A 19,674-nucleotide genomic window follows, 5' to 3' on the forward strand; every position below is an offset into this window, starting at 1 on the left:
ACAGGGATTTCTTTTCTTGAGAGAATGTATAATTTCAGGCTATTATTTCCAGTTCACTGGGAAGGTATTAAAAATACAAATAAAGGAAAGTAAGTTTTTCTACAAATGGTTGGCATTAAACAGGGTAGTAAATTTCTAAAATTTTCGTTTTGTTTACTTTCTGGGTTTGTAGGCCCTGAGTATGCGGATGTCGTGTTCCTGGTGGACAGCTCCGACCACCTGGGAACTAAGTCCTTCCCCCTCGTGAAAGCGTTCATTCACAAAACGGTCAGCGGTCTGCCCGTAGACGCCCACAAGTACCGCGTGGCCCTGGCGCAGTACAGCGACCGGCTCCACAGCGAGTTCCAGCTGGCCACGTTCAAGAGCAGGAACCCCATGCTGAACCACCTCAAGAAGAACTTCGGCTTCCTTGGCGGCTCCCTGCGGACCGGCCACGCTCTCCGGGAGGCGCACAGGACCTTCTTCTCTGCGCCGGCCGGCGGGAGGGACAAGAAGCAGTTTCCCCCGATTCTGGTGGTCCTGGCCTCGGCCCAGTCCGAGGATGACGTGGAAGAGGCCTCCAAGGCCCTGCGGGAAGACGGGGTGAGAATCGTCTCCGTGGGGCTGCAGAGTGCTTCTGAGGAGGAGCTGAAGGCCATGGCCACCGCTCGGTTTCATTTCAACCTCCGGTCGGCCAGGGACCTTGGCGCGTTTTCCCAAAACATGACGCAGATCATCAAGGAGGCCACCCAGTACAGGGACGGAGCGGCCGATGATATTCTTGTGGAAGGTGGGTTTAGGGCACATGCGTGGACTCTGGGAAACAAACTGAGGGCTTCAGAGGGGAGGGGGGTGGGAGAATGGGGTAGACTGGTGATGGGTAGTAAGGAGGGCACGTATTGCATGGTGCACTGGGTGTTATACGCAAATAATGAATCATGGAACTTTAAAAAATAAAATAAAACAAAATAAAATAAAAAAGGAATGATGATTAAATGCTTTTGAAAAGTCCATATGGGGAGAGGATTGTAACTATGAACACCACTTTCCCTAAAAGCCAGGCTGCATTTTCAGATGGTTAAGTATTCATATGTTCAAGGGGACCCAACGATTGTGGCCATTGTAAATCCAGTGAACCCCACAGTCTTGGCATTCTATGTTTCATTTATGTTGCATGTCATTGACAGATCTTAAAATTCAGGGACACCTCCCTACCACCCAGCTCATCTCGGAGCTTTTGGCCTCCCTGGGCTTTCTTTGCTATGTAGTTTTATTACTGGTTCATTTCAAAGGTAAATTTGTTCCTAAAGAAATCCCTTCCTGATGAAACCACATAATGTAATCACAGAATGTTAGGGCTAGAAACAACTTCAGGTAGGCCAAACCCCTGCTTCTGCAGAGAGAAATTTGCAGGGATCCTTCGAGCTGACAGGCCAGGCTGTAGTTTGAAATTGAGTAGATTCCCCAGGCCCTCGTATCTACAGCCCCAGACTGCCTCCCTTCTGCTGCTCTGCTCTAGACGAGCTTCCCTGTGTTCTGTTCCACCTCCAACCTGCTGTCCAGGTCTGTCCTCTGGTATTAACAAGAATGGCCAGGTGTTTATGAACCTCATTCAAGGGAGGGGCAGGAGAGAGCCAGTAAAAAACAATTTGCTCAAACTGTACAAGTGTAAATAAGTAACGTAGGAAACTCACATTATTGCCAGTTAAGTCTGTTTGAACAAGACAGTATAACTGTCTATAGATAATGGAGAATGCTTCTCTCGTTTATTCTAGGAAAATATGAATCCTCTTACTAGCCCCTTCACCAAATAAAATAATGGAAAGTGCAATCGCTAGTTCATTACCCTACCTTCGGGATATTTGCACTCTACCTATTGATAATAACGAGAATTTAAATACGATCGCAGTAGCAGCTGTTCACCGAGTGACTTTTCTGTACCGGGCCCCATGCTAAGAACATTATCACATGTAACTCCCATAACCATTTCGTGAGATAAATACTGTTTTTACAGATAAGGAAATTAAAGCTGGGAGTTGAGCTAAGATCCAGTATTGACTCGAGGACCTTGTGATCTCAGCTTCATGATCATTTTGTGCACAGCCTTTAAGTGTGTCACCAGGTTCTGGGGGATGTTCCTCGTGCCTTGTGATGCTGAGCAGAGATGCCCAACTGCCAGCTAAAGTTGTGTTTGTTCATTCCTTGTCCCCACAGTCTGCCAAGGCCCGTCTGTGGCTGACGTGGTGTTCCTGTTGGATGTGTCTGTCAATGGCAGCCAGGAGGACTTTGAATATCTTAAGGAATTCCTGGAAGAGAGTGTATCTGCTCTTGACATAAAGGAACACTGCATGAGGGTTGGCCTCGTGACCTACAGCAATGAGACCAAGGTGATCAATTCTCTCAGCAGGGGCGTAAATAAGTCAGAGGTTCTCCAGAATATACAGAACCTCTCTCCGCGGGCTGGGAAGGCTTACACAGGAGCTGCCATCAGAAAGATCAGGAAGGAAGTGTTCAGTGCGCGCAACGGCAGTCGGAAGAATCAGGGGGTGCCCCAGATTGCCGTGCTGGTGACCCACAGACCCTCAGAGGATAACGTGACCAAGGCAGCCGTTAACCTCCGGCGCGAGGGCGTGACCATCTTCACCATGGGCATCGAGGGGGCCAGCGACAGCCAGCTGGAGAAGATCGCCTCTCACCCCGCCGAGCAGCATGTGTCCAAACTGAAAACCTTCTCCGACCTGGCCGCTCACAACCAGACGTTTCTGAAGAAGCTGCGGAACCAGATAACACACACAGTCTCTGTTTTTTCAGAACGCACCGAAACTCTCAAATCTGGTAAAGTCCTTAGCCAAGAGAAGGGTGATTCAGACCCTTTTTCTTTTCTCCTGTCTCTCAGGTATCCTAAGTAGAGAAGGGGTTGGCAGGGGATGCTGTGGGGGGGAGAGTAAGTTCCCGACTCCTTGCCTTCGCTTGCCCATAAGAAGTGTAAACTGGGAGAGAATGAAAGCCATTGAGGTGCTGGAATGGGGAGGAGGGATTTCCCTTTTTACTTGCTCTTCTGTGCAGCTTTACCAGGATTCTTCATGACTTCTAAACACCCCAGAACACCAGCCTTTGTTATTTTTCTGCCTTTTACTTTTTCCTTTTTCTCCTTTGCCTCTTGTGTTCCCCTGCTCTTTCCTTCACTTCTTTTTTCTTTTTGAACTTTTCTCTCCTTTTCTCCCACCATCCTCAAGTTCCAACTTGGAGAAGAAACTGGAAGCATGATTTGGTTTGAGGACAGAGTGATTTGTTGTACAGTGCTATTCTGCTATTGGTGAGTTTGGAGAGGGAGTGATGCATTTTAAATATTTCATATGTACACATGCATACTATAATTTATGTGAGCGTATATATGTATACATTCTTCAACAAATATTTCTAGCATGTTTACTCTAAAAGTGTCCTTGTTCTGTGCAAATAACCCCTAGGTTTGTGAATTGGCTAGGAGTAGATGAGGAGTAAATAGTTTTTCAAGTTTTCAAAAAAGAGAGCTCCGCTGTCCACAATATCCCATTAAATACCTTCTGTTTCCCAGGGTACCGCTTGTCTGTTTGCTAAGCAGTTATTCACTAATGAGGAAAGAGACTTGTAAAAATCATCTTCAAGTTTTCTTTCTAATCTTTTATTGTGTCCAGATTTGCTCTGATTCATGGCAGAGAACTATCCAAATAGTCTTAAACTGTCAGAAGCAGTTCATTTGGCCCCAGTAATGCTAAGATTTCCCTACATTAGGCTAGCAGAGTGTCTTTTCAGCCTAGAAGCTATTTTCCATTTTTCTGTCTGAAGACACTTGCATTGTTCTACTTCCCATCTATTCCCATTCCTCCTTCCCACTTGCCTCAGGGCCACAGCCAACTTTCTGGTTCCATTTTAGGTTGTGTGGACACTGAAGAAGCAGACATTTATCTGCTCATTGACGGCTCTGGAAGCACCCAGGCCACAGACTTCCACGAAATGAAGACCTTCCTGTCAGAGGTGGTAGGAATGTTCAACATTGCTCCCCAAAAGGTGCGGGTTGGGGCTGTCCAGTACGCTGACAGCTGGGACTTGGAATTTGAGATCAACAAATACACTAACAAGCACGACTTGGGAAAAGCCGTCGAGAACATCCGGCAGATGGGTGGGAACACAAACACGGGTGCAGCCCTGAATTTCACACTAGGGCTCTTGCAAAAAGCAAAGAAACAGCGAGGAAACCGAGTGCCCTGTCATCTTGTTGTCCTGACGAATGGCATGTCCAAGGATAGCATCCTGGAGCCAGCGAACAGACTGCGAGAAGAGCTCGTTCGTGTTTATGCCATTGGGGTCAAGGAGGCCAACCAAACACAGCTGCGAGAAATTGCAGGCGAGGAGAAGAGGGTGTACTACGTGCATGACTTCGATGCTTTGAAAGACATAAGGAACCAAGTTGTTCAAGAAATCTGTGCTGAAGAAGGTAGGGGACGGGGTGGCTTTCCCTTTTGACTTCGGCTCATAAATTACCTTCCTGCAGCGTGACAACCCAGGTTTAGAGAAAGAGCATAAATTTCCTGGTCAAGATTTGTGGACGTGTGTAGCTATGTTTGTTCTCCAGAGCAAAACTAGGAGCCCATGATGGTGGTGTTCTAATTAATACCTGAAGCAGAAGAAGGATGTTTGGAGGAGTGCTCCCTAGTAAATACTGATGAGCCACCTCCCACAAATCTCTGCTAGGATAGACCTATGGTTAGACGCTGCAAATGATTTCTGATTTTGAAGGAGTACCTCAGGTTATTTAAATTGCTTTTTAATAAAATTTTTATGAAGTCTTTTAGAACTGTATTGGTGGTCTTCAACCAGGGGTGATTTTGGCCCCCTTGGGGGATACCTGCAATGTCTAGAGAAATTTTTGGTCGTCATAACTGAGCGAGTGCTCCTGGCATCTAACAGATAGAGGTCGGGACACTGCTAAATGTCTGTGCATTATGGGGTACTGTAGGACTGCCCTCTGCAATAAAAATTATCCAGCCCAAGTTGTCAGTAGTGCTGAGGTTGAGATATCCTGAATTACATATAAAAACAAATATATAGCCGGTAGAATAGTGTCACTTTTATTGCCATCGGTGCTCTATTGACTTGCTAGCAATCCTTACCAAGCTCACACTTAACTTCAATATAGAATTATTTGTGTTTTGGATTTCCCTGTTTACCTTTAATCTTTTTACCTGAAGCCACCTTGAATAAACCTCTTGCCTTCTCCCATACAGCCTGCAAAGAGATGAAAGCGGACATCATGTTTCTGGTGGACAGTTCTGGCAGTATAGGACTGGAAAACTTCATCAAAATGAAAACATTCATGAAAAACCTGGTGAGCAAATCTCAGATTGGGGCAGATCGGGTACAAATCGGCGTAGTCCAGTTCAGCGACGTCAATAAGGAGGAATTTCAGCTCAACAGATATATGTCCCAAAATGAAATTTCAAATGCAATAGACCGGATGACTCACATTGGAGAAACCACCTTGACCGGTAGTGCCCTGACCTTTGTGTCTCAGTACTTCAGCCCTGCCAAGGGGGCCCGGCCCAATGTCAGGAGGTTTCTCATCCTCATCACTGACGGTGAAGCTCAGGACATAGTCAAGGACCCAGCAGTCGCACTTCGACAGGAAGGCATAATTATCTACTCTGTGGGGGTGTTTGGTTCCAATGTCACCCAGCTTGAGGAAATCAGCGGGAGGCCGGAGATGGTTTTTTATGTTGAGAATTTTGATATTCTGCAGCACATTGAAGATGATCTTGTTTTTGGAATATGCAGCCCCCGTGAAGGTAGGTGTGGGCGTACGCGCTAGTGGGATTACCCAAACATACGTCCGTGGCAGCCATTATGTCTGGAGTTAGTCGACTGCTATTTGAACATTGCAAACTTTTTGCTTAATTGGAACGTTCATCCTAGTGGATTCTGAACTACGTATAAAAAATGCACCTTTCCTCAACAGAACTGTTGAATTATACAGAACAATTTTGGTCTGCCTAGATTGTTTCCCGTTTGTAGACAGCACTAGGGCAATATCTTAGGTCTGGGTCCCCGGAAGCAGAAGCTGAGTCAGGGGTTCTTGTGAAAGTGATTTTTTGAAGAGGCGTGTTCAGAAGGGGAGTCAGGAATGCAGGATGGGACATGTGTAGGAGCTAAGCAAGGAGGTGGTCTCAGCTACAGTATAGCTTCAGCCCGATCCCATGGGGAACTCTAGACCATGAATGATACCACAGAGTCTGTCCATCTGGAGGAAGGGGCCAGCCTCCTGCAACCTGTGTCTTGGGCTCCATGTGAGGCAAGCAATACAGGAGCACACCCTGCTGGGCAAGGTGGCTCCCCTTTCACCTAACATCCAATGTAGATGTTTGTTTGTTTTACAATATTTGAAAACCAGTACTTCTGTAAACTGAGATAATGTTGGTAAAAACACTGTGATATGAAATCCTATAAAAGAGGAGTATAGTATGGGGACTTGAGCCATGGATGCCTCAAAGGAAGTAAATAGTATAGTCTCGGTCCTCCTTCCATGAAACCGCAGAGTCATGCAAGTGATAAAACAAGTTCAGCAAATGTAAGGGACTGATTTGCACTGTGTTCCATGGGCTTGATGACTGAGGTGTTCTGGAAAATCTCTATGAAGGAGATGGATCTTAACAGTTTTGAGGAAAGCGAGGAACCATGTTTTTCAAATAACAGTTCTGTTCAATTTCCACTGGAAGGTTTGGTGAGTGTAGTCTGTGTTCTGTGAAAAATATACCGAGTGTATTTCCTGATAATTCTACCCAGAACAAATCTGAAGTCTTTGAAGCATGCCAACACTGAGGAATCTACCCCTTCCCCAGTCCCTTGGGTAATCCAGGCAGGCTCCTCAGGGCAGCCAAAAGCCAGAGAGACATAGTGTCTTCTTTTGTAGAACCAGCCTTTCTTGAGAATTTGGTTTATGGCTACGTACAGTGTGGCCTCTAGTCAGTGGGGTAAGTACATTGGCTCTAGAGTTTTCAACAGAGCAAGCAGGTGGCTGGCAGAGGAAGGAAATAGCGTGAGCCTGTAAGGAGGGTGGCTGCTTTGTCACCATTCCATTTCTCTAGAACTGGTGAGTTAACATTTGGAACATACCTTTCCAAAGCCTGTAGAGAGATTGTGCTACATAAGGACTAAATCATTAATCAACTGACATTCCACTTCTCCAGAATGAATGAGTTGGAATTTGGAACTCTGTACCTTTAGATAGAATACGTTACACATGCATGGATTAAATATTAATGAAGTCTTTCCTGCTTTACTTTTCCATGCCATTGACCCAAAGTTTGAGGAGTTAACAGGCGCATCATGCTAGGACCACTGAGTTAGGCCAAGTGTGAATCGGGCTTATTTCTATGATGAGGCCCAACAATGAAAATAGATAATGTTCAAGAATGTTAAAAAGGGAGAAAATGTGACCTTGAAGAATTAGCTATCATAAAACTGTGAAAAAAATATACATTGTTGCCAAATTCATTTTCATGTGGGTCATTCCTGAAGGTTCGTCTTAAGAATAAAATCTTGTCCCTGGGCTTCAAAACAAAACAAAAAAACCACGGATTTGTGTAAATGAAAGCACATGTTGGAGGAACTATTTATACAGGAGAATTTCTACAGAATTGTATTTTTTCCTTTTTAGTCCAAAGCATTTGAAGTGTTTATTCCTATGATCCTGTGACTGTTGCCAACCCCCTCCCCCATATTCCCTACAGTAGGCTTCATGTCTGCCTTGTCCTAAAAGCTTACCTTACTATTTCTCCATACTGGCAGCACGAACGTATGTGTATTGTCTGTTACCCAGGGAATGGACATTCTAATGTACAGCTTCATCCCATGCAATTAAAAAAACAGGTGTGGGGAGAAGAGTCTCCCATGATGTCCAAAGCTAATCTTGTGTGGTTTTCCTTTTTCCCCCTCTTTTAGAATGCAAGCGGATTGAAGTTTTGGATGTTGTGTTTGTAATTGATAGCTCTGGAAGCATTGACCACGATGAATATAGTATCATGAAAGACTTTATGGTTGACTTGGTGAAAAAAGCTGATGTCGGCAAGAATCAGGTCCGGTTTGGGGCTCTGAAGTATGCTGATGACCCAGAGGTGCTGTTTTATCTGGGTGACCTTGGCTCAAAATGGGAGGTGATTTCGGTGCTCCAGAAGGACCAGCCCATGGGGGGCAACACTTATACCGCGGAGGCATTAGGCTTCTCAGACCACATGTTCACTGAAGCCCGGGGCAGCCGTCTGCAGAAAGGGGTCCCCCAAGTCCTCATTGTGATCACCGATGGGGAGTCCCATGATGCAGATAAGCTCAATGCCACAGCCAAGGCCTTGAGGGACAAAGGCATTCTTGTCCTGGCCGTGGGGATTGCTGGTGCCAATCCTGTGGAGCTGCTAGCCATGGCAGGATCAAGTGACAAGTACTTCTTCGTGGAGACATTTGGAGGCCTGAAGGGGATATTTTCAGATGTGTCAGCCAGTGTATGTAACTCTTCAAAAGTAGGTAAGATTTGTCAATCAAGTTTTTCTTAATTATCCACAGAGGTCCAAGTGAGGGAGAAACCAAAGCAATGGCCCTTTGAAGCAAGTTCTCCAGAACGGAGAGGAGCAACAATAGTCCCAGAACTTCCATTGTTACAGAATCTCAGGGTTGGAAGGATCTCAAGGACATTTCATTTGGCCTCCTCCCCAAACAGGAGTACCTCCTGCAACTTTCCTGCTCGTTGCCTAAACGTTTCTAATCATGGGGAATTCATCATTTTTGAGCAGGCTTTGTTTCTCAGAACTCAAAGTTGTTTACACAACCTTTCCACCACTGGTTCTTCCTCCCACTTTTCACACAAGAAATCCAGTTCCACCTCTCCCTAAGAGCCAGCTGTCATTGCCTGAAGTCTTCTCTCCTGCAGGTTGGAAGATTCCAGTCCCTTCACCTAATTAACAGCAGAAGTTTGTTTAAAACACGGAGCCTGATATTAAACACGCTTTTCCAGACTCTGATGTTTCTAGAGCAGAGCACAGTGCCCTTCCTTTGCCCCATGTTTCTAGTTCAGCCGCTGGAGGTTACATTGCCACACGCACGTGTGTATATATGTGGTCATTCATTCATTTATTCAGCTGCCACTCTACATCTTTGTTTTAAAGGGACACTATGGTCTATTAAAAAAAAAATTCCTGGGGTGCCTGCGTGGCTTAGTTAAGTGTCTGCCTTCGGGTCAGGTCATGATTCCAGGGTCCTGGGATTGAGTTCCGCACCAGGTTCCCTGCTCAGCAGGGAGCCTGCTTCTCCCTCTGCCTGCCCCTCTACCTGCTTGTGCTCTCATTCTCTTTCTCTGTCAAATAAATAAATAAGATCTTAAAAAAAAATTCCTTAGTATTTTTTATTTAGGTATGTTTTACTAAAAATACTAAGTATTATTAGATGAATTGCTGTTAATCCAGGATTCCAACATCATGGGTATAGTTCCTTTTAAAAATTATTTAACTCTTCTGGCTTTCCTATGCCTTGCCTCCTTAGAAGACAGCTCTTTTTTCTTTCATAAAACTAACGAAATCTGTCTGGGTCTTACTGAAAACTGGAACAACTCTTAGTTTCTGTTGGTCAGTGCCTAAAATTCGATCTGTCCTTTTAAGGCTACTGCAGAAGTTGACTTTGAATTTTTGTATTGAAAGTTCTCCCTTAGATGTGTTTTTTAAAAAAAATGCTTTATTTCTCTTATTTGATATTGAAACAGGAATTTAATGAGTTAACTGGTTCCTAAAGGATCTATTTACCATATTTCTCTTTATCTCTTCCTTGCTTATCTTGACTGCAGGAATCTCTGATACCTTTAATCTTAGGCTAACAAGAATTAATTAAGTTAAGTCAATGGTGAGATCTCTGGGGGAATTCAAGGAAATGATAATGTTTACCAGAAGGCTGAGGAACACACATGAGCGTGTGCCAAGCATAACTCATTCATTGGCAGTGGTCTTTCATATTCTTTTTGTTTTGTATTTGTTGTATTAATACAAAGGAAGCATCTCTAAACTATTTTGCATTGACCAAAAATATTTTTCTCAAGTACGTATTTTTGCCTATATGCACCAGAAAGGGAGCTGAAAAAGAGGAAAACAGACAAGATACGGGCTGGAAGACATGATTTTAGAACCTCAGTTCACCGTAATAATAATCAGAAAAGTATTGATTGGCTTAACTAGCCAGGGAGGCCAAGTGAATCATACTGACCACCTGTGTTTTTGTTTGAGTCCCTAAATGGATGTGTGCTATTTTGTTTTCTCTTGCTGTGCCACTATCACTGGGCTTTCTGGAAGGGTTAAGGCTACGTTGCAGGTAAGAACGAGTTTTCCGTGGTACCACCCCCATTTCTCTGACATTTTGGAAAAGAAAATGGCGTAAGACCAAATGGAAATCCCAGGAAAGGCATAAAGGGATGTGTGATTTTGTGCCTTTATGAACTGATTGTTTTTATTTTCTCTCCATTAATGTGACCACTGGATGGCATAAGATAAGCCATCTTCAGAAATATCATTTCTAGGTAGCTACAAACACATCATCTGCACTTGCCAGGTTAAAGAAAAAATAACCTGATTTTTGTGGTTGTTATTCCATTTCCTCTTCTTTGTAGATTGTGAAATTGAAAAAGTAGATCTTGTTTTCCTCATGGATGGCTCAAATAGCATTCACCCAGATGACTTCAGGAAGATGAAGGAATTCTTGGCATCAGTTGTTCAAGACTTCGATGTCAGCGTCAACAGAGTGCGCATAGGTGCTGCCCAGTTTAGCCACACCTATCGGCCGGAATTTCCACTGGGAACTTTCGTAGGCAAAAAGGAGATCTCATTTCAGATTGAAAACATCCAGCAGATCTTTGGATACACACACATTGGCGCTGCCCTCCGGCAGGTGGGGCATTACTTCCGGCCAGACATGGGTAGCCGGATAAATGCAGGTACCCCGCAGGTGTTGCTGGTCCTCACAGACGGCCAGTCCCAGGATGAGGTGGCCCGGGCCGCTGAAGACCTGAGACACAAAGGGATTGACATTTACTCGGTGGGCATTGGCGACGTGGATGATCAGCAGCTCATTCAAATCACCGGGACCGCGGAAAAAAAACTGACGGTTCATAACTTTGATGAACTGACAAAGGTCAAGAAAAGGATAGTTCGAAACATCTGTACCTCGGGGGGTGAGAGCAGTAAGTATTTCATGTGTCCTTCGTATTTTTTCCTTCCCTGTCTTTGCTGACATTTTCTTCTAGCTTTGTTTACATCCCCAGGGGCTGGTAGGAGAATTTAGGTTTGTTCCTCTGGATTTTGTGTTGAACTTTTCAGTCATCAAGTATTTCTTTGTGACTTATGGATTGAGAAACAGGACCTCTGAGAGCCTCTTGTCTCACACACCACCCTCCCACCCCCACCCAGCAGAGCACATGCCCTCTTTGCAGATGGGAATGCTATGGTGTGAGGAAAAGGCCATTGTTTAGGGTCTCCTTGGTTTCAGAGGTTGGACACCCTGTCTCAAAGAAGTAAACTATTTGACAGGTTTTGGTTGCCTGGCAATAGAGCCTCCGGGCTGCCAAGTGCTGTGGTACAGGTGTATAGAGAATGAACTGGCTTGAAGATTTAGATCTTTATTATGAAACTTCTTGCTGCAGAAGTTAGTAAATAACCTTCTTAAAAGTTAGTCTATTTTGACATTTTCCAATGGAAGGAAAGATCTTGAAAGAAGGATGATTTTTTTTTTTTCTATTTTTGTAGATGTGCCCAATGGGTTGGTTGTGGTTCTGTGTAACTATCTATGGTAAACAGAAACTCTAGATTTTCACCAGGACAAGGAAAGCTATCTGGTTGCTAGGAGGCAGCTCTGGAGACACAGCCTGGCTACCAATCCTTGTTCGATGGCCATTTTTTTCTTGGATAAGTTGCTTAACTTTTCTAAGTTTAATTTTCTCATCTATAAAATGTGAGCAATAGCAGCACCTAGTTCAAAAGATCATTGTCAAGATTAAATGAGAAAATGCATATTAAACTTTATAATTACGTCCCAAGTGTCATGCTTACTCAACGTAAAGTCACTTCATTTTTGTCTACCACTGATCCATTAAATTTATTCATGGGGGCCAGCTCTTCCTTTGCCCCTAGTCACTTTCAGGAAATAAGCGAACCTTTTCTTGGTGATTAATATGTCCATCAAAGGGTAACCGTTAAAACTAAAAACTTCATTCAAGGTTACTCCACTTTCCCAGCCTCCCACAGGCTGCTCACCAGCCATGACAAAGGAGGCCACACGTGACTGGCATTTTACCCATTGTTGCCCACCTGTCACTTCTACCCCCTTCTCCCAGGCCCGCCCTCTTATTGCTAGTCATGGTTTCTGGCCTTTCCAGAATGGGTTGGGGAAGGGAAAAGAGCTAAAGAAGTACAGAAAAATTCTTACTTGATACTTGTCAAGAATTGGTTTTCTGTGACAATAGCCCATGTCTAAATCCGGGTCCATTCATGGGTCTTCCAAAGACTTTCCCTCCTGCCTACCTCTACCTCCACCAAAGCACATTTGTCAGGGGATCTCTCAACCATAGTTCCTTTGAGAAACATAAACATGTCTTAATTCCAGATGTTCCCTTATGCCCTCCTCAGCCTCTGGGCATCTGGTGATACCTTCAGCTTTATGCTGCCGCCATCTCTTTGGCCCTCCAGTTAGCCTTTTGGACAGGAGATGAAAGGAGTCCACAATAGCTCCTTCTTACACGTGGGCATATCAGCTCCATGGGAAACAATTACATATCAGTAAATTACATATCAGCCCCAGTAAATATTAGAAATTATAGCCCCTCAATGTGGTCACTTCTCCTTTGTAGAGAGAGCAGTGTTCCATCCCGTGGCTCATTCGTTAGAATTTCTAGGCTTGTCTCATCTCTGAGTTCTCTCTGAAAGCTTCTCATACCTACTTAAAGAGGAAACTACCTCCTTTCCTTCTATGTATGTGTATGTGTGCAGGTAGTGAGACCCCTCCCAACACATCAACAGTTCTCTCTCCCAAAAGGCTCTTCTTTTTTTTTTTTTTTAAAGATTTTATTTATTTATTTGACAGAGACAGCCAGCGAGAGAGGGAACACAAGCAGGGGGAGTGGGAGAGGAAGAAGCAGGCTCATAGCGGAAGAGCCTGATGTGGGGCTCAATCCCATAACACCGGAATCACGCCCTGAGCCGAAGGCAGACGCTTAACCGCTGTGCCACCCAGGTGCCCCCCAAAAGGCTCTTCTAAGCTCTAGGTCAAGCCCTTTATAAGACCCAATGTACAAGCTAAAGGTTAAGAGTCCTGTCATTGCTTAGGGACGGTTGTCTTCATAAATCCTGCTTCATGATATCCCCATATTTTGGAATGTCTGGTGACTTCAGCCAAACCTTCCACATTAATTTCCTGTTTCACATGAAATACCCATTTCCAATTATTAGGCAGAAAATTATCTTGGAACCATCTAGTCTCTTCTTGAGAGAGTGAAAGAAAACCATGTGGAAAGTGAAAACCAGGAGTATGCACTCCCACGTAGTAAGTTATCTTTAAAGGAAATAGTCATGAATGTAAAAATAAAAGTACTCTATATTGAGATAAACTTGAAGTCATTACTGCAGCAAACAAGAATGTGAGGACTTTGTAGTTGAGCTGCGGGCTGAGGACGAAGAGGCTGAAATGAACACCGAGAAAGCTCCAAAGGCTTGTGCAGATATACTAGAAAATACCAGTTCTTCTTAAACTACAACCACCACCACCCCCCGAGTCCAGGAAATCGGACAATAGTTTGGTATGACTCAAAGCAAATTAGACTTAGAGCCGAAATGTCTAGCTTTGCTTCTAATTAAAATAGGCATAACTTTGGAGAAGTCACTGTCCTTTCTTCTCTCATTGGTGAAGTTAAATCATCTGTTTCTCGATTGCGTGCTATGATGCAATGTTTTGAAAGGACTGTCAGCTGCACAGAGATATGAGGGAAGTGACTAAGAACCAGTGTTTCTTGAGCATCTACAAGGGGGTTGAGCACGGTGCTCTGAGCATTTTAAATGCATCATCTGATTAAATTCTCTCAAAACCCCATGTGGCTTGTATTTCTATTCGCACTTATAACGAAGAAACTAGGATTCAAAGGAATATTGGTAACCTGGCCCAGATCCTACAGGAAGTACCAGATAACAAATTTTGAAACCTAGGTCTGACTCCAACCCTTTTTTGTTGTTGTTTAATTAAGCCGCCTATTTTCTTGACATAGTTGTTGTCTCGGTTATCTGATGCTGACATTATAAAGGACTAGTGTCTGAGTGTTGTGCATCACTAATTAATAGCTGAACTTAAGACCTCATAAGTTTGTATCTTGAAATTGTTCCCACAAGCTGCTGCCCACTAGGGAAATCACTTGCTGCTAAGCGATGACTTCTAACACTACAATCTACAGACAGACTTGTAAGCTGCATGACTTATCAACACTAGCCACCAGGAAATGGTAAAATAAGGTAGTTCAGCATATGAACTCCAGACAAGCCTGGATCTGATATCCCAAGTGTGGGATCCATAATAATAACGTGAAACCTTCGGCAAGCTGTGCTAAGTCAGTTTCCTCTTCTGCAAAATGAATAGTAGAAGAGCTTCTCCTGACTAAGGACAAGTGAGATAATGAATGGGAAGTGCATGGTAAGTATGCGGAGACCATAGTAACTACCATAGAGTATCTTGTAATGATCCTATGTATACGCAAATACATGGAGTCGTGGGGTTAGTTCACAGAAGGACAATTTACCAAGAGTTCCTTGGTTTAGGAACGTTAATACTTTTGCAACAGTTCAGAGCTATATTCAAATTTAATGTCTTAGCATACAACAAATTCTCTTAAGCAACTAAACTCTAAAGTCTGTTTTCTTACCTTCATTCATGTTTATTTTCATGACTTTTCTTTGAGCCTGGGTATTCTGACCACGCACAGAAATTATCAGGCAGTGTTCAGAATATAGAAATGCTGCCTTTTTCATTAAGCCATGATTAGGTAGCAAAAGAATCAATAATACCTCTTATCATTTGCATCATCATGGATAGATGTATCAAAAAAGGAGAGTTAAGTGAGAGGCTAGTCCGGGGGAGGATTTGATTCGGGATTTGATTCAAGGAATGTGAAAAGTACAAGGACAAAAATAGATGATCATTCCCAACTTTCCTTAACGAGGATCTCTTAGGTTTCCGTCTTAATTGGGTTCTCTAGAAAATGGAGCTCAAAGCCAAGCTTATATGCTAATACTTTAGGTGCTACTACTTTTGAGAGTGCAATCCCAGGGAAGCAAGAGTGAGTGTAAGGGAAGTCCTACAGGAAAGGAGAAAGAATAAATATAAGCTAGTATATCACTAAGCTTGCTATAGCTTCTTGAGAAAGCAAAATTGGTTCATCAGTCATGCAGAATATCACCAAGGAAGTGCGTGAAACCACCACGTAGATGGGTCCCTCAGGGGGAATAAAGAAGAGGAACTATCTGCTAGTTTCCTCCCAGCTACTACCTCTCATTGATCAGAGTCTTCCCGCATGGAGAGTTAATTCTTCTACCCTACTTGGTTGTGTTATAAGTCCTTTGGGGAAAGCAGACATGGGACCCACAGTGCATTAAATATATGACTGAAAATGGTGGAAGGAGCCACAGTTCTCATGAGTTCAGTTGGGTTGAACATGGGAACCAGAGTCATCATGGCCTTCCTGCCCTAAGGAGATGGAGGTCATGACAAAGCCTGGTTCCCTCCTCACCCCCACCCCACACACTGTTGGGAGACTGGACGTTGGTGGCAGCTGCAGCTATCCAATGGGTAAATGTCCAAGTCCTGGATTGGGTGAGGAGGAGATAGCAAATCTGGGAAATACGTAAACCAGGTCTCTTATATTACCCATTTTCTAGATCATTCTTTTTTCATTTAAGATACCCCTTCTCTCAAAGGCCCCAAACAAATTTCTCTGTTATCCCAGCTAATAACTGCCAATAGCCCAACTTCCCCCTTGAAGTATTTAAGAATTGTTTTCTAAGCTTACTGTTATATCCTACCTTCTTGATAGTATTTCTTAATACTAAGAATCTGCCATCATCAACTCTAATTATGGACTTTATAAGTCAGATAATTAAAATCCACTTTTAGGTCTGGCAGGGAACTGTTCAGTCTAATCCGCTCTTTTCTGCGGTTTTTATATTTATTCTGGAATATATAGTCTCATTCTTATAAACAGGAAAATTAATGCCCAGAAAGGTTAAGAGACTTGCCGAAAGTTGTCTAGCAGTAGCGGCGTCTTAGCCAGTCCATGACTAAAATTAAGCATTGGGTCGTCCCACTTAAGGACCTCCCCCGCATCCAGACTTCCACGCCGTGGTTTGTGAGGATAAATCAAATGCTCAAAACACTAGTTTTGCTTCTCCTTGTTATCACCCTCCACAGCAGTGCTGTGGACTCCCTTCTCAATCTGCCCTGCGTATATCGCCACTTTTCCATTCCCCTTCCTGCTATCCTAGGTTAATTCTTCATTATTTCTCTTTGGAAATCCAGTGTTAGCCTCCTGCCCAGCTCACTTCCCAAACTATCCCTCCCTTTGTTAGCTCGGAAGGGCTCCTGATTTGAGGGCAGGTGTCTCTGTAGAGTTGGTTCTCTTCCTTCCGTGAGATCCCACTTGATAAAGATGGCCTGGTCTAATTGTATTTAGACACGTGGCTGCCAACTCTGGATTTGTTCCTCAAATTCATTCCTTTTATCACATTATTATGGGATCATTTGTCAATTTGAATTAGTTAAATAAACACAAGGAACTTATTTACTAATCTGGACAAAAAGTTAAAACACTAAATTTTTAGAGGGGACAGTTCCCAGGATCACTCAATGACATTTGGCATTTCTGCCAATGTTCGTTTCTCAAAAGAGACTGTTTTCCTTGAAGCCCATGACCTAGTTTCGTCACTGGTTTTCTGTTCAGGGGCTAAAACCACGTTTGTCCCAGAGTGAAACTTTCAATCTCAAGATTGAAATGATAGGATATTGATTCAAGAGGAATTTTGGAAAGGACCTATTCTGATGCTTCCTCCTGACTAGTTTTTTTCCTCACCTCCCTTTCCAAATATCAGAGAAGGGATTTTTTTTTTTTTTAAGAAAGTACCTATGGCAAAATAAGAAATAAAGAAAAACTAAAGAAAACCCACCTTTCGGATGTTTTGATAACATTGATTTACCTCAAATGTCATGGCGAAAATTATCAGAGAAGGATTTATTTTCCCTCACCCAACTCTTTTCTCATTAAGCATGAATCAGGGTACAGGGGAGTGGGGAAAAAATGAATCAAGCTACTGGCCCGTATTTTAAAATCTGAAAGTGACATTTTGATTTCAAAGACTTGCAGATGTACAGCTGACCAGTGTGTCTGGTGGTAGTATAGGTGGCCATTTGTCTACACAACAGCTATCTGAAAACCTGCTTATCTGAACAAAGCAAACGAAAAATACATACTCTTGCCACAACTCACCCTGCCTTTTTTTTTTTTTAAACAAGCAAGCTGGTTAGATTTACTGGATATACTGAATTTGTATCCAACTGAATTTGCTGGAAAATTTTGAAGTTTTTAGCCAAACTAAAAGTTCTGAAAAGAAGAGTGCGTATGAACTATCATTTTATCCTTCTCTGATTATCTCCCCTTTAGGAGGCTCAGCTTAAATTATCAAGCCCCTTCTAGTTTCTCCAGTGCTTAACATGGCTCTGGCATTAATAAGGATAAAAGCAAAGCCGTCTAAATGCGAAACCTCTCTAGGTATTTCTTGAATCTCCAAATGGCAATGAAGCTTCCTGAGTGCCTGAGCTCTGAAGGCAATGCCATCTTTGACATAAACTAAGCAAGATCTCAAAGGATCTCTTGGAGTTTCCTTTTTCCTTTTTCTTTTCTGAGTGGATGTTAGACGACAAAAAGAAGAATCAGATTGTTTTTGGAGAGATAAATCATCATAGCCATTCCTTTAGACAAGTCCTTTGTGATTTTTTCTAAATGACTCTCTATGGTTATTTCCCTTAGTTATAATTTAATATCTGTCAGGTGACCTCAATTGGTAAGTAGCATGATATGAATTTCCTATTTCAGACTGTTAACATTTCCACATATAACTTTAGATACTTAAATGGTTTTGTGTGGCTTTTTCAGTGGCCACCATAAAGTCTCTCAGGACTTTGTTACAAAATCATCTAGATTTTATACCAGCTTAAAAAAATATTCTATACTTTTACAGGTTATAAAAGAGTGATTCTAACCCTCTTCCTTTATTCGGACATGTTCTTTCTTGTTTTCCAACTTTATAACTGGAATCAAAATAAGAATTTCAAATATGTTGATTTGGATACAGCAAACAAGCCAAATAAGGGTATTATCTAATAAGTTATACTTTTCCCTTGAACCCTAGATTGTTTTGTGGACGTTGTGGTGGGATTTGACATCTCAACTCATGAGAATGGGCAGACTTTGCTTGAAGGTCAATCTTGGATAGAAACCTACCTTCAAGACCTCTTACATACCATCAGCTCCCTCAATGGGGTAAGCTGTGAGGTGGGTACAGAGACGCAAGTTAGCGTGGCTTTTCAAGTGACCAATGCCATGGAAAAATATTCACCCAAGTTTGAGATCTATAGTGAAAACATACTGAACAGCTTGAAGGATGTAACAGTAAAAGGACCATCTCTTCTCAATGCAAACCTCTTGAGTTCTCTATGGGATGCATTTCAGAATAAATCAGCTGCTCGAGGAAAGGTAAGCTGGTTTTACTTTCTCTGCTGGTCTGTGGTTACAATGACATCCTTTTTACTCAATTTTCTTTTTGAATGCTTTCCTAGGTGGTTCTCTTATTTTCAGATGGATTGGATGATGACATTGAAAAGCTTGAACAAAAATCTGATGAACTTAGAAAAGAAGGTATTGAGCATGGGGAAGAGTGGGAAAGGAGTGTTTACTGAGTTTATAACCTCAGAACTCAATGCTGGCTCTTAAGTTTTCAAGCACTCAAATAATCCTGAATCTGTCAACCGATATGCACTTGGGAGAGCAAATGAGCTCTCAGAACATTCTGGCATCTACTTTTTTCTTCATACACTATGTATGTGAAACAGCACTGAATACAAGGTCCTACCCTTTCTCTCATATCACTGTCTGTCTTCTTCCTAAGCTTTCCTGGAGAATGTTCCTGTCTCCCTTGGCCCACATTATCTAATATTACTACTTTTTAGTGTCTGCAGAAATGAACAGTGTATTTCTCCTTGACCAAGGAATAGAAGAACTGGATTATTTTCTTTTGACACTGTTAAAGTTTCCAGAATCGCAAGCATTGTTGGACAAATCTACACATGTTTTGGAGCTTTCTAATTAGTTCCTTCCTTCAGACCACAGATGGACCAGCCATGGTGCTTAGGAGTTTTTAAAGCACTGGCACTGGGCTTTTTGCTTTAGGAACGAATGCCCAGTCTGACTTATTGTCAGTTCTTACAAAATGTGGATCAGTGGAAGAAAAATGAATCCACATGTTCTGGTTTGACTAAGAATAGAAATACTTTCCTGTAAGTGGATGCTATTGGTGCCCCCACCCAGACCCCCTTTCCAAGCAGGTTCCC

The 19,674-nt window shown here is 42.8% G+C and overlaps 1 protein-coding gene across 1 annotated transcript in view; it reads left to right on the forward strand.

Annotated features, from left to right (window-relative positions):
• Positions 1 to 19,674, forward strand: part of COL6A6 (collagen type VI alpha 6 chain) — a 107,577-nt gene that overhangs the window by 2,243 nt on the left and 85,660 nt on the right. Inside the window, exons 2-9 of the mRNA XM_045791934.2 lie at positions 173 to 769; positions 2,194 to 2,814; positions 3,896 to 4,456; positions 5,247 to 5,804; positions 7,957 to 8,532; positions 10,655 to 11,224; positions 18,477 to 18,820; positions 18,904 to 18,982. Coding sequence (XP_045647890.2) covers positions 173 to 769; positions 2,194 to 2,814; positions 3,896 to 4,456; positions 5,247 to 5,804; positions 7,957 to 8,532; positions 10,655 to 11,224; positions 18,477 to 18,820; positions 18,904 to 18,982 — 3,906 coding nt within the window. The remainder of the gene's footprint in view (positions 1 to 172; positions 770 to 2,193; positions 2,815 to 3,895; positions 4,457 to 5,246; positions 5,805 to 7,956; positions 8,533 to 10,654; positions 11,225 to 18,476; positions 18,821 to 18,903; positions 18,983 to 19,674) is intronic.

The sequence above is a fragment of the Ursus americanus genome, chromosome 20, assembly GCF_024610735.1.
Source record: "Ursus americanus isolate L20-20 chromosome 20, mUrsAme1.1.p, whole genome shotgun sequence".
In the NCBI taxonomy this organism is placed as follows: Eukaryota; Metazoa; Chordata; class Mammalia; order Carnivora; family Ursidae; genus Ursus; species Ursus americanus.